Source organism: Salmo salar, chromosome 29, assembly GCF_965601325.2.
Source record: "Salmo salar chromosome 29, fSalSal1, whole genome shotgun sequence".
NCBI lineage: Eukaryota > Metazoa > Chordata > Actinopteri > Salmoniformes > Salmonidae > Salmo > Salmo salar.
Window position 1 is genome coordinate 22,609,269 of NC_138319.1, and position 15,208 is coordinate 22,624,476.

At 44.6% G+C, this 15,208-nt stretch overlaps 1 protein-coding gene across 8 annotated transcripts in view; it reads right to left on the minus strand.

Annotated features, from left to right (window-relative positions):
- Nucleotides 1–337: 337 nt before the first annotated feature.
- Nucleotides 338–15,208, minus strand: part of LOC106590345 (lethal(3)malignant brain tumor-like protein 4) — a 143,074-nt gene continuing 128,203 nt past the window's right edge. For all 8 annotated transcript variants that reach the window (XM_014181266.3, XM_014181265.3, XM_045710681.2 and 5 more), the window contains 2 exons: nucleotides 4,124–4,186; nucleotides 338–2,196 (listed from right to left, as the gene is read on the minus strand). In XM_014181266.3, the coding sequence (XP_014036741.3) occupies nucleotides 2,041–2,196; nucleotides 4,124–4,186 (219 nt within the window). In that variant the 3' untranslated portion in view covers nucleotides 338–2,040. The remainder of the gene's footprint in view (nucleotides 2,197–4,123; nucleotides 4,187–15,208) is intronic.

The window sequence follows — 15,208 nt, forward strand, 5'->3', positions numbered from 1 at the left end:
AGCAGTGTGTCCCTGAAATTGTCAGTCTGGTTTTGCAGCAGTGGATGACTGGTTTGCAGTCAGAACTGAATGTGTCACACCACAGGACTGCCAGTATCTAAATGAACCATCCGAAACACGCTGCTGTGCAAATCAAAAAGAAAGTGCTATCCGGAAGACCACTATCTGCAGTTGAATAAATCCCAGCCACAGTCCATTTATTTCAATTTTTGTACATAAAAATGTCAAGGGGGACCTTGGAAGTTGGAAATGGGCGTGCAAGCCTTCGCACTGTAGTAGTCAAATAAACAATAAATAATGCAAAATTAGCGAGAACTAAATGAGGAGAACTAAAACGGAATGTGGAGACGGCAGGGACTTTGCACTGTTTATTTGGATTGTGAAGTCATGTGATCTGAATCCATTAAGTTGTACAAAGTGCAAATTCAGTGTAAGAAACAGGGTTTACAAATATGTACAACACATCTTTATGGTTCAATTAGTTGTCATTTTCATAGATAAGTGGTTGATATATGGAGGTAGATATCCGCCAAAATAGATTGCGAGTCTCCTAAATACGTGTAGAATATGTTAAGGGCAGATATCTAACTCCATATTGGAGGTTGTACCAAGATGTAGCAGTATTGTCCATGCACTAAACAGCAGTCTTGCGCGTTACAGCATTGAGAAAGACAAGCAGCATCAGAATAAAATATAAGTTTCCGGATGCTTGACATTTGGGATAGAGAGAAAGTCCCTATAGGAAAAAAGCAGAAAGTACAGTAAACGGTTTCTTCATATTCCTGAAGTTTCAATGGAGTTCAGTTGAAATTTAGTAGCAACATTTATATTAAGACTAGAGAACAAATGATATAGCACAGTTGTTTCAACATATAGCTTAAGTTCCAAGTTATAGCAAAATATACGATTCAATTCTTAATTGTGCAGAAGATCAAGTATGCTGTTCTTTGATAATAAGAAAACAACTTCAACCTATCAGGACTGTGAGAAAACTTACCCCAATGGTAAAAAGGAGAGCAAAAAAATGAAAATGAAGGAGAAGAAAAAATACAATATTGGTCCTTTTCAACGAGTATGGATCAAAAGGTAAATAATGAGAAACGTACATGGCTATTGTCTCGAGCTGCAGTACCACAGAGATTAAGACTATGTAAGATATCTGAACTACCTTAACATTATAATAACAGAAATTATACTTATTTAGACTAATCTTCAGCTCAAAGCTATCCCATGGTTTTACATTTCCCAAAACTTAAGTGAAGTTAATTTTTCGTTCTTCTAATGTGCAATATATTATAAAATAAAATTTAAAACAATTTGCTCATATATAATATATTAATTTCCTTCAACTATGCAAACACCAAGATATTTTTCACAATAAATATAGGTGAGTTGATATAGGTAGTCACATGACATTCATACAAAATAGAATCAAAACAAATCAGAACGGCAGAGACGTTTGGAATATGTATCCCTGTTTGAGTCGATAGACAGAGATCGTAAGCTGGTAGTACCAGAGGTCAACTCCCGTACTGTGATGTAGACTGTAATCGGAATACACATAGCACCGTGATGACCCAGAAAAAGCACAGGTTTGTCATGATGTAGTACACAGCTCTTTACTGTTGGTGGTGATTGTCACTTCTTTGATCCTGAAGGAGAAAGGTAGAGCATGGAGAAGCTACAGCGTAAAAGACATAGAAAACTGTGCTGTGTAGCTTTAAATGCGGGTTTTGTTGAGTTGACCTTCATGACACCTACATTTGAGTATTAAAGGCAGAATTAGAGGCTGTGTCCAAGGAAGAAGACACACACACGCACACACACGCACGCACACACATGCACACACACAAACCTGAAAGTCCATCGGTCTGGACAGATCATGTAGCGGCTTTAGTTGAAGTTCTAGTCCTTTAACTAAAGTGCCTGTAGGCCAAGGTGAAGGAGCAGGAGTCAGGGATCTTGGAATGAATCCATACAGTAAATCTATGTGTTCGACAGACACATAGGGTGGGCCTGGTGGGTGTGGCTTCCAATGCTTCATGTGTTGGCGTTGCCAGCGGCTGATTGGTTGTCCTCAGCGTGCTTGAACATCAGGATGGAGTTGTATATCTTGAGGGCAGGACCGAGTTTCACGCTCATGATCTTGACGATGTCACGCTGGGTCAGGAGCAAGAAGGCTTTCCCGTCAATTTGCTGTTGGACGACAACCAATCAGATTACAGCATGGGTCAACAGCTGATATGCAGTCAATTGAACCCAGTGAGACAGAGAAAAAAATCCCTCTCACTCTCTAAGGGCTATAGATCTTATCTGCCACTATACAGAGAGTATGAGCCGTTTGATCATTTATGAAACGGTAATCATGTATTTATCAGTTGGATCAGATGGTGAATGCTTGTTCAACGACTAAACGTGCAACTCACATTTTGTGTATGTAAAAAGCACAACTGTGGAGTGTTAACTGGGATTGGTGAAAAGGGGATTTCAATGACCAAGAGAGCGATGGCAAATACTGTATTCAGATTAGCTGAGGGAAAGATGGCTGTGCTCAGAATGCTAATCGCTACTGCTACTAGCATTTAATGAATTGCTTTGGATTCCAGTCATGTCTCCTTACCTTGGTATAATTATCAACTCAAACCAAACATAGTGGACCAAACATAGTGGAGATGAAGGAAGAGAATCCATTTCTCTGAGTGTTTTGTTGCAGACAGCAGCCTAACAACTATACGGGCAAAGGCTATTCCACACCTGTTTCCCCTCATTAGTTTAGCCGTATGGAGGAGGGCCAGCATTAAAACTATTTAGATTACTTTGGACGGGGGGGACTAGAGAAGGACTAGAGGGAACTAGAGGGGGACCAGAGAGATACCAGAGGGGATTAGAGGGGGGCCAGAGGGGACTAGAGGGGGGCCAGAGTGGGACTAGAGAGATACCAGAGGGGATTAGAGGGGGACCAGAGGGGACTAGAGGGGGGCCAGAGTGGGACTAGAGGGGGGCCAGAGGGGATTAGAGGGGGACCAGAGGGGACTAGAGGGGGGCCAGAGTGGGACTAGAGGGGGGCCAGAGTGGGACTAGAGGGGGGCCAGAGGGGGACCAGGGGGGACTAGAGGGGATTAGAGGGGGGCCAGAGTGGGACTAGAGGGGGGCCAGAGTGGGACTAGAGGGGGACCAGAGGGGATTAGAGGGGGACCAGAGGGGATTAGAGGGGGGCCAGAGTGGGACTAGAGGGGGGCCAGAGGGGATTAGAGGGGGGCCAGAGTGGGACTAGAGGGGGGCCAGAGGGGATTAGAGGGGGACCAGGGGGGACTAGAGGGCGGCCAGAGAGGGGACCAGGGGGGACTAGAGGGCTGCCATAGGGGGACTAGAGGTTACCAGAGGGGGACCAGATAGAGACCAGAGGGGACTAGAGGGGACTAGAGGGGGACCAGGGGGGACTAGAGGGCTGCCAGAGGGGGACCAGAGGTTACCAGAGGGGGACCAGATAGAGACCAGAGGGGACTAGAGGAGGAGGGCCATAGGGGACTAGAGGAGGAGGGCCATAGGGGACTAGAGGAGGAGGGCCAGAGGGGACTAGAGGAGGAGGGCCAGAGGGGACTAGAGGAGGAGGGCCAGAGGGGACTAGAGGAGGAGGGCCAGAGGGGACTAGAGGAGGAGGGCCAGAGGGGACTAGAGGAGGAGGGCCAGAGGGGACTAGAGGAGGAGGGCCAGAGGGGACTAGAGGAGGAGGGCCAGAGGGGACTAGAGGAGGGGGACCAGAGGGGACTAGAGGAGGGGGACCAGAGGGGACTAGAGGAGGGGGACCAGAGGGGACTAGAGGAGGGGGACCAGAGGGGGATTAGAGGGGGACCAGAGGGGATTAGAGGGGGGCCAGAGGGGGACTAGAGGGAGACCAGGGGGGACTAGAGGGGTGCCAGGGGGGACTAGAGGGGGCCAGAGTGGGACCAGAGGTGGACCAGAGGTGGACCAGAAGGGGACCTGAGGGGATTAGTAGGGGACCCGAGGGGATTAGAAGGGGACTAGAGGGAGATTAGAGAGGGGCTAGAGGGGTCTGGAGGGCAACTAGAGGGGGACTAGAGGAGGTTGACCAGAGGGTGGATAGAGGGTGTGTCACTCTTACCTCCTCTTTGAACTGCTTGGCTTGTTCATCACAGCCGTGAAGAGAGTGGATGAAGTCAGCCACCTGGACAAAGACATGTAGAAGACAGACACACGGGTTAGTGTTTGGGAGACCATCTCAATGGAGAGCATCTGGTGGAGTTATCATAGTAACACTTTGCTTGAACCTTCCCAGTCATAAGGCCAACACCACAAGTCATGACTGGTTATGACATCCGTTATGTCATTGTTATGACAATGTTATGTAGGCCTTATGATGAGGGGTTGTAACTGTTAATGGAAAATCAACAGACATAAGGGGATCAGTGAGTGATGTGTGAAGCTACAGCCCATTGAGTCTAATTATTAACACTCAGAAGAACAAATCATGTTGATATTGAGAACGTGTTTGCCTGTGGGCACTGACATTTCCTGATGCTCTAGACTCAAAGTGAAGGGATCGTGTTCAATCCAAAGCCACACATATCCAGTGCCTCCTTGGGCTTCTATTGAACCATTTAAGCTACAGGAGTTGGAAAGAGTGAGCAAACTGAAACTTTCTGAAGAGGGGTTTGGAAACTTCCAATAATAGCCCAGGGTAGCTGGGGTTCTAGCGGGCCTGACTGCAGCTGTTACTGGGAAACCAGCCAAGGGAATAATGGAGGGTCAGAGAGCGTAAGAAGCTCCTGTATGATGGATATCGACTGCTTTACAACAGAAGACAATCTGCTGGAAGCCACTGACGTAAGACAATAGCCTTTAGAAATCCTGTATCCTGCCAAAACCTTGTCAAATGAGGCTTTTAAAAAATCGAATGAAAGAGATGGCGAAGCGTAAAGTGCCACAGGACTTGCTAGTGAAAATGACTTCAATTAAGTACCCCAAAAAACAACAAGGTAACTCTTCCTCCTGTGTCAGGACATACTTACCATAATGAAAACATGGAAATCAGTCATCAAGCTAAATTACCGGACACCAGCAGAACAACCAGTTTATTCAGAGTCATATTGAACCATCTCAGTACGGATGGCTGAAGCCTCGAGGTTAGAGAAACGAGGCCAGTAACCGGAGGGTTGTCGGTTCAAATCCCAGTGCTGACTGCAAATGTATCAATTCTGTGCAAATGGGTAAAAAAAGATGTATTGTATTGAGCATGGCCCCAACAGCTAAAACAAAAGCCACACGTGAAGAGAACACCGACTGCATCCGTGTTACATGAGGGTGTGATAAACAGCTATTCAATATAGTACATTATGAAACAGCTGTTTGTTCCAGTCCAAGACCCTTAGGTCCTCATATCACCCAGCTAACACCTCCCAAAATCTATTACCTTACTGTGCATCACTGGCCAGTACAAAATAAACACAAATGTCCCTTTTCACCCAGTGTTACGCACAGGCCCTGTTGGAATACTCTTAAAATGGATCCTTCCGGCCTTCCTTCCTTGACGTTATCGCCGATCTGACATGACATCTCACACACATTCACACAAAACGAATCCACATTCACATACACTGCATATGCACACACAAATGCATACGGACAACACATTTACACTCATATACTGCTGCTGCTACTCTGTTATTTATTGTACTTCTCATTATTATGTAGCCTGATGCCTAGTCATTCTATCCTGCCTTCATTTACATAACTACCTCAAATACACCACATGACCAAAAGTATGTGGACACCTGCTCGTTGAAGATCTCATTCTAAAATCACAGGCATTAATATGAAGTTGTCCCCCCCTTTGCTGCTATAACAACCTCCACTGTTCTGGGAAGGCTTTCCACTAGATGTTGGAACATTGCTGTGGGGACTTGCTTCCATTCAGCCACAAGAGCATTAGTGAGGTCGGGCGATTAGGCCTGGCTCGCAGTCGGTGTTCCAATTCATCCCAAAGGTGTTCGATAGGGTTGAAGTCAGGGCTCTGTGCAGGCCAGTCAAGTTCTTCCACACCGATTTCAACAAACCATTTCTGTATGGACCTCACTTTCTGCACAGGGGCATTGTCATGCTGAAACAGGAAAGGGCCTTCCCCAAACTGTTGCCACAAAGTTTGAAGCACAGAATTGTCTAGAATGTCATTGTATGCTGTAGCATTAAAATTTCCCTTAACTCGAATTAAGGGACCTAGCCCGAACCATGAAAAACAGCCCTAGACCAGTATTCTTCCTCCACCAATACTTTACAGTTGGCACTATGCATTCAGGCAGGTACCGTTCTCCTGGCATCCGCCAAACCCAGATTTGTCCGTTGGACTGCCAGATGATGAAGCGTGATTCATCACGTCAGAGAATGCATTTCCAGTCCAATGGCAGCGAGCTTTACACCACTCCAGCCGACCCTTGGCATTGTGCATGGTGATGCGGCTGCTCGACCATGGATACCCATTCCATGAAGCTCCCAATGAACAATTATTGTGCTGACGTTGCTTCCAGAAGCAGTTTGGAACTCAGGAGTGAGTGTTGCAACCGAGGTCAGACGCGTTTTTACGCGTTACACGCTTCGGCACTCCCGTTCTGTGAGCTTGTGTGGGCTACCACTTTACGGCTGAGCCGTTGTTGCTCTTAGACGTTTCCCACTTCACAATAACAGCACTTACAGTTGACTGGGGCAGCTCTAGCAGGGCAGAAGTTTGACAAACTGACTTGTTGGAAAGATGGCATCCTATGACACTACCACGTTGAATGTCACTGAGCTCTTTAGTAAGGCCATTCTACTGCAAATGTTTGTCTATGGAGATTGCATGGCTGTTTGCTCAATTTTATACACCTGTCAGCAACGCGTGTGGCTTAAATTGCCGAATCCACTAATTTGAAGGGGTGGCCACATACTTTTGTATATATAGAGCACCTCGTACACCTGCACATTGATCTGGTACTGGTACTCCCCGTATACACTGAGTGTACAAAACATTAGGAACAGCTGCTCTTTCCATGACATAGACTGACCAAGTGAATCCAGGTAAACGCTATGATCCCTTATTGATGTCACTTGTTAAATCCACTTCAAATAAGTAGATGAAGGGGAGGAGACAGGTTAAAGAAGGATTTTTAAGCCTTGAGACATTTGAGACATGGATTGTGTATGTGTGCCATTCAGAGGGTGAATGGGCAAGAGAAAAGATTTAAGTGCCTTTTGAACGGGGCATGGCAGTAGGTGCCAGGAACACCGGTTTGAATGTGTCAAGAACTGTAACGTTGCTGGGTTTTTCACGCTTAACAGTTTCCCCTGAGTATCAAGAATGGTCCACCACCCAAAGGACATCCAGCCAACTTGACACAACTGTGGGGTGCATTAATCAACAAGAGCCAACATCCCTGTAGAGTCCATCCCCAATAATATTAGGAAGGTGTTCCTAATGTTTAGTACACTCAGTGTATAGCTCCACTCGTGTATTTTATTCCTGTTGTGTTACTATTTTTCTTTTAAAGTCTACACCTGTTGTATTCGGCGCATGTGACAATAAACATTTGATTGATTGGAAGGAAAAAGGCATTTTAAGAGTATTTCAACAGGGCCACAGTGGTTAGAGGGCACTGCACATTAAAGTCAGTGATAGATGTTAATGGAGCTAGAGGATGCTGTCTCTACTGGTTATGTGTCTGTAGAGAACAATAAGGTGTTTCCAAGAGCTGGTACAATGACCTCATAAAGTATTCATACCCCTTGACTTGTTCCACATTTTGTGGTGTTAGTCTGAATTCAAAATTGATTAAATGTATACCCCATAACGACTAAGTGAAAAGTGATCATTGCTAGACAACCATTTTCAGGACTTTATGTCAAAACTGTAACTCGGCCAATTGGAACATTCACTGTCTTATTGGTAAGCAACTCCGGTGAAGATTTGGGCTTGTGTTATTGTCTGACTGAAAGGTGAGTTAATCTTCCAGTCAGGTGGAAAGCAGTCTGAAGTAGTATTACTTTAGTGCCTTGTTGCAAACAGGATGCATGTTTTGGAATACTATTTTTCTGTACAGGCATCCTTCTTTTCACTCTGTCAATTAGGTTAGCAATGTGGAGTAACTACAATGTTGATACATCCTCAGTTTCCTATCATGGCCATTAAACTCTAACTGTTTTAAAGTCACAATTGGCCTCAAGGTGAAATACCCAAACGATTTCCTTCCTCTTCGGCAACTGAGTTAGGACGGACGCCTGTATCTTTGTAGTGACTGGGTGTATTGATACACCATCCAAAGTGTAATTAATAACTTCACTATGCTTAAAGGGATATTCAATGTCTGCTTCTTTTTATTTTTTTACCCATCTACCAATAGATGCCCTTCTATGTGAAGCATTGGAAAACCTCCCTGGTCTTTGTGGTTGCATTTATGTTTCAAATGTACAACTCAACTGAGGGACCTTACAGATAAATTGTATGTGTGGGGTACAGAGATGAGGTAGTAATTAAAGAATTATGTTAAACACTATTATTGCACAGAGTGAGTCCATTAAACTTATGTGACTTGTTAAGCATATTTTTACTCCTGAACTTATTTAGGCTTGGCATAACAAAGGGGTTGAATACTTATTGACTCAAGACATTTCAGTTTTTAATTAATTTGTAAGAATGTAGAAAAACAATTCTACTTTGACATTATGGGGTATAGTCTGTAGGCCTGTTTAATTTTAAATTCAGGCTGTAACACAAGAAAATGTAGAAAAAGTCAAGGGGTGTGAATACTTTCTGAAAGCACTGTGTATCTGCAATGCAGAATCATGATAATGCAGCGCCCAAAGCTGCCGCCTTGAAGCAAATGGCCAGTAGCCTGTACTGAGGCAGACCTGGGCTCAAGTAATATACTGCTCAAAAAAATAAAGGGAACACTTAAACAACACATCCTAGATCTGAATGAAAGAAATAATCTTATTAAATACGTTTTTCTTTACATAGTTGAATGTGCTGACAACAAAATCACACAAAAATAATCAATGGAAATCCAATTTATCAACCCATGGAGGTCTGGATTTGGAGTCACACTCAAAATTAAAGTGGAAAACCACACTACAGGCTGATCCAACTTTGATGTAACGTCCTTAAAACAAGTCAAAATGAGGCTCAGTAGTGTGTGTGGCCTCCACGTGCCTGTATGACCTCCCTACAACGCCTGGGCATGCTCCTGATGAGGTGGCGGATGGTCTCCTGAGGGATCTCCTCCCAGACCTGGACTAAAGCATCCGCCAACTTCTGGACAGTCTGTGGTGCAACGTGGCGTTGGTGGATGGAGCGAGACATGATGTCCCAGATGTGCTCAATTGGATTCAGGTCTGGGGAACGGGCGGGCCAGTCCATAGCATCAATGCCTTCCTCTTGCAGGAACTGCTGACACACTCCAGCCACATGAGGTCTAGCATTGTCTTGCATTAGGAGGAAACCAGGGACAACCGCACCAGCATATGGTCTCACAAGGGGTCTGAGGATCTCATCTCGGTACCTAATGGCAGTCAGGCTACCTCTGGAGAGCACATGGAGGGCTGTGCGGCCCCCCAAAGAAATGCCACCCCACACCATGACTGACCCACTACCAAACCGGTCATGCTGGAGGATGTTGCAGGCAGCAGAACGTTCTCCACGGCATCTCCAGACTCTGTCACGTGCTCAGTGTGAACCTGCTTTCATCTGTGAAGAGCACAGGGTGCTAGGGGCGAATTTGCCAATCTTGGTGTTCTCTGGAAAATGCCAAACGTCCTGCACGGTGTTGGGCTGTAAGCACAACCCCCACCTGTGGACGTCGGGCCCTCATACCACCCTCATGGAGTCTGTTTCTGACCGTTTGAGCAGACACATGCACATTTGTGGCCTGCTGGGGGTCATTTTGCAGGGCTCTGGCAGTGCTCCTCCTGCTCCTCCTTGCACAAAGGTGGAGGTAGCGGTCCTGCTGCTGGGTTCTTGCCCTCCTACGACCTCCTCCACGTCTCCTGATGTACTGGCCTGTCTCCTGGTAGCGCCTCCATGCTCTGGACACTACGCTGACAGACACAGCAAACCTTCTTGCCACAGCTCGCATTGATGTGCCATCCTGGATGAGCTGCACTACCTGAGCCACTTGTGTGAGTTGTAGACTCCGTCTCATGCTACCACTAGAGTGAAAGCACCGCCAGCATTCAAAAGTGACCAAAACATCAGCCAGGAAGCATAGGAACTGAGAAGTGGTCTGTGGTCCCCACCTGCAGAACCACTCCTTTATTGGGGGTGTCTTGCTAATTGCCTATAATTTCCACCTGTTGTCTATTCCATTTGCACAACAGCATGTGACATTTTTTGTCAATCTGTGTTGCTTCCTAAGTGGACAGTTTGATTTCACAGAAGTGTGATTGACTGGGAGTTACATTGTGTTGTTTAAGTGTTCCCTTTATTTTTTTGAGCAGTGTATTTGGCTTCCTTTAAATATTTTGAGTGTTTGATTGAGCCTGCCTAGAGTGCCAGATGGGTGGTGTTTGCACCTTTGATTCTATTGCTTTCAGAATCCAAATTACTATTTGAACCCAGGTCTGCAATGGTAGGTCTATTCAGGCTGAATTATTCTGCTAGCCTGCTACCTGAGTGTCATGTCAAATACCTGTCCTCAACAATAGAGAGCATAAATGTCAGTTTGTATACAGTACATTATAGTGAGGAGAGGCATCTGAACTGCGACACACTTAGTCTCCAGGACAGGATTAGTAAAATTCTCTATTAGCTAAGTGTCATTTATGGAAGTTCAAAACATTCCATTACATATTTCTAGAGTGGGTTGGAATTCAATCAGAAATCTTAATTTGTGTCGGAATTATTCATGAACGGAAACAGTTCTCCAGTTCCTATGAGGATGTTATTAACAATGAGAATACTTTGCATACACAAATCACCCACTTACAACAACATCAATTTGTAGCTTTTGAAAAAAAATCAAAAACAATCACATACAGTGCATTCGGAAAGTATTTAGACCGCTTGACTTTTTCCACATTTTGTTACGTTACAGCCGTACTGTAAAATGGATTAAGTTGTTTTTTCCCCCCTCATAAATGTACACACAATACCCCATAATGACAAAGCAAAACCTTTTTTTTTTTTAAATGTTTGCAAAAAAGCCTAAGTATTCAGACCCTTTACTCAGTACTTTGTTGAAGCACCTTTGGCAGCGATTACAGCCTTGAGTCTTCTTGGGTATGACGCTACAAACTTGGCACACCTGTATTTGGTGAGTTTCTCCCATTCCTCTATGCAGATCCTCTCAAGCTCTGTCAGGTTGGATGGGGAGCATTGCTGCACAGCAATTTTCAGGTTTCTTCAAAGATGTTTGATTGAGTCCAAGTCCTGGCTCTGGCTGGGCCATACAAGGACATTCAGAGATTTGTCCCAAAGCCACTCCTGCGTTGTCTTGGCTGTGTGCTTAGGCTCGTTGTCCTGTTGGAAGGTGAAACTGAACCACAGTCTGAGGTCCTGAGCGCTCTGGAGCAGGTTTTCATAAAGGATCTTTCTGTACTTTGCTCCATTCATCTTTGCCTTGATCCGGACTAGTCTCCCAGTCCCTACTGCTGAAAAACATCCCCACAGCATGATGCTACCACCACCACACTTCACCTTAGGGATGGTGCCAGGTTTCCTACAGACGTGATGCTTGGCATTCTGGCCAAAGACTTCAATCTTGGTTTCATCAGACCAGAGAATCTTGTTTCTCATGGTCTGAGAGTCTTTAGGTGCCTTTTGGCAAACTCCAAGCGGGCTGTCATGTGCCTTTTACTGAGGAGTGGCTTCCGTCTGGCCACTCTAACATATAGGCCTGATTGGTGGAGTGCTGCAGAGATGGTTGTCCTTCTGGAAGGTTCTACCATCTACACAGAGAAACTCTGGAGCTCTGTCAGAGTGACCACTGGTCACCTGCCTGACCAAGGCCCTTCTCCCCCGATTGCTCCGTTTGGCAAGGCGGCCAGCTCTAGGAAGAGTCTTGGTGGTTCCCAACTTCTTCCATTTAAGAATGATGGAGGCCACTGTGTTCTTGGGGACCTTCAAAACCGCAGACATTTTTTGGTACCCTTACCCAGATCTGTGCCTCGACACAATCCTGTTTATGAGCTCTATGGACAATTCCTTCGACCTCATGGCTTGGTTTTTCCTCTGACATGCACTATCAACTGTGGAAGTTTATATAGACAGGTGTGTGCCTTTCCAAATCATGTCCAATGAATTGAATTTACCACAGGTGGACTTCAATCAAGTTGTAGAAACATCTCAATGGAAACAGGATGCACCAGAGCTCAATTTCGAGTCTCATAGCAAAGGGTCTGAATACTTATGTAAGGTATTTCTGTTTTAAAACAATTATAAATGAGCATAAAAAAATAAAAATAAAAAGTTTTTGCTTTGTCATTATAAGGGTATTGTGTGTAGATTGCTGTGGGAAAATGTTTTATTTAATCAATTTTAGAATAAGGCTGTAATGTAACAAAATGTGGAAAAAGTCAAGGGGTCTGAATACTTTCTGAAGGCACTGTAAATCCTAGTCAACACACAACTTGTTCCAAGTTTCACCCTAACATACTGTACAATTCCTAGTGTGTGCTCCAGCGCTACAAATCGGGGAGCCAGCTAAGTGTTTCATCTGCCATCTTTGGGTGGTAAACTTCTCCAGCCAGTGTGTGTTAAAGTGTGACAGGAGTGGGTAGTGGACCAGGAAAAAGCCTGTTACAGAGTCCCGGGTGAGGCTGGGTGATAGAGCAGTGGTCATGGAGCAGCGTTTTTGCGAGGCTGTTCCCATGGCTGTTTTGTGACTACCAATACTCGCATGGAGGGTGGCACAAGACATTCTTCTCCCCTGCCTTGGCTGCAGACACCCTCTCTTTTCTGCTCTTAGGAAAATATGATGGGCTAGGAATCCAGGCAAAGGGGCAGAAACATTGACTTTTCCATTTGAAAGCACCACTTTTAAAAGAACTTTGACTCTTGCTTTGAGAGTCAGAGAGAGAGAGAGAGAGAGAGAGAGAGAGAGAGCGAGGGGGGGTAGGAGTAGAAGAACAGGTGTAACTGTAGTGGAATGAGTGCAATGATCCATATGTAGGATCTTAATTGGGATGGCAGGTAGCCTAGTGGTTAGAGCATTGGGCCAGTAAGGTTGCAAGATCGAATCCCCGAACTGACAAGGTAAAAATCTGTTGTTCTGCCCCTGAAAAAGGCAGTAAACCCACTGTTCCTAGGCCGTCATTGTAAATAAGAATGTGTTCTTAACTGACTTGCCTAGTTAAATAAAGGTTAAATAAAATAAAAATAATTTGATCACTATTTTATTGCTGAGAATTTTCCTGTGCGGCAGGGAAAGAAAACTTTGTGTATTTGAGGTTTAAAAAGGCTTCTAAAGTTTGTAATTCCCACTTTGACATTTCAGTTTTGATTGGCCCTAACGAAACATTCATCAAACCCTACAAAAATGTCCATTAATTATAGTCCACATAATACATGTACATTTCCTGTAAGATTTTATATCTGTATGATGGGGATCAAGGGCTGGCAGGATTATGAACCCAATGAATTAAAGACTAAGCCTTGCAGATAAACTAACTCCCAAGGAGATAGCTCCTGGGGTTCTTGTATCTTAATTAGAGTACGTCAAGCTTAACGTTGAAAGGAAATGGCATTGCTAGCAAACCAGTGAGATGTTAGCAACGCCAAGGCCGTGAGTTAAATTCCCACAGGGATCACATACACAAACTAAAAATGTATGCTCATGCTTTGGATGATAGTGCAATGCTAACCCCACCCAATTAGCTAGTGGTTAGGTTGGAGAAGTGATGGCTGATGTGTGATAGTGAAATGTTCCCATTCAGCACTGCTCAAGGCTATCAAGCTATAGGCTCACTTTATAGAACCTCGGCTAAGGACTTACTGAACTCCCTGGACTTAAGGGACGTGGGTGGTGAAGTATGGATACATCTGTAGTCTTAGGGGGGGTTAGTGGGTGTTATAAAAGCATATATAAGCACTGCTCCTCTCCCTCTAGTCGATCCCTTTACAGTTCTGCTCTCACCCTCCCTCTTTTTCTCTCTACTGCAATCCCGCTCCTTCCACTGTGCCAAATCCCCACAACCGCCAAAATAAAACATCTTCTGGTACAACTCAATGACATTCTGTGCTGCCCCCTCTCTGCAGGTTGTAGTCACAAGACAAGCCTGGGCCACATTCGGTAGGCACAACACTGTTTCAGATAGAACTGACAAGATGCCCTTTTCTACATGTCAGAGGGGTTTGTTCTACAGTACATCATATAGTTCTATCTGAACGTGCCACAACACTGTGCATTGCTGTTGTGAGTCTTGGTTACCTCTACTGGACCATCTCTCATCAGTCTGTGCTCTGAGGGGGCCAGATCCTTCAATCTTCCTCTCTCTCCTATCGCTCTCCTAACAATCTCCCCTGTAATGGTGCACATTGATACAAGTGTACTACGGTGCTTGGTTACTGTAATAATGCACGGTTAACCCGTTTCTTAACATGGTGAACGAACGGCCTAACTAAAGCCACAGTTGCCTGTGTCTCTGTTCAGTGTGCCTGAGTGATTAACTGATATGACGGTTACTGAAATTTTGCCGGTGGTTCCATTATTTGAATTCCATTATTTTTTTCTTCTGTGAGCTCGATGCAGTTTCTCTAGAGATAAATCGGATCAAGCCCGAACTGTGCGATGTAGTAGGGAGCTGTAGTTCCAACAGGCCAATACTCTACATAATTGCAACGTTTTCTGCGCTAAACTAACTACAATGACCATAATCCATTGAGCGCCAGCCATTGAGAGACGGAGAGAAAAGCGAGCGATCAAGAAAGGATAGACAGCACATGCTAAGCAGTTTCTTTGAGAGGTATCTCTACCTGAAAATACATGATCTAAGTGATTGATAGTTATTATTCAGCAGTCATAAAAGTATGCCTTATTTACTTTGAAGAACTTCTAAAATAGTGAATTTGTCAGACAACAGAGATGATGACTTGGAATGAAATAATAACGTAATCAAATAAAACAAATGTTATATACACACCAAATGCATAGTGCATTTAATGTCTAGAAACATAATCGAAACCGTAATTGAAAACTGTGATACATTTTGTTTAATGATCGAACGGACC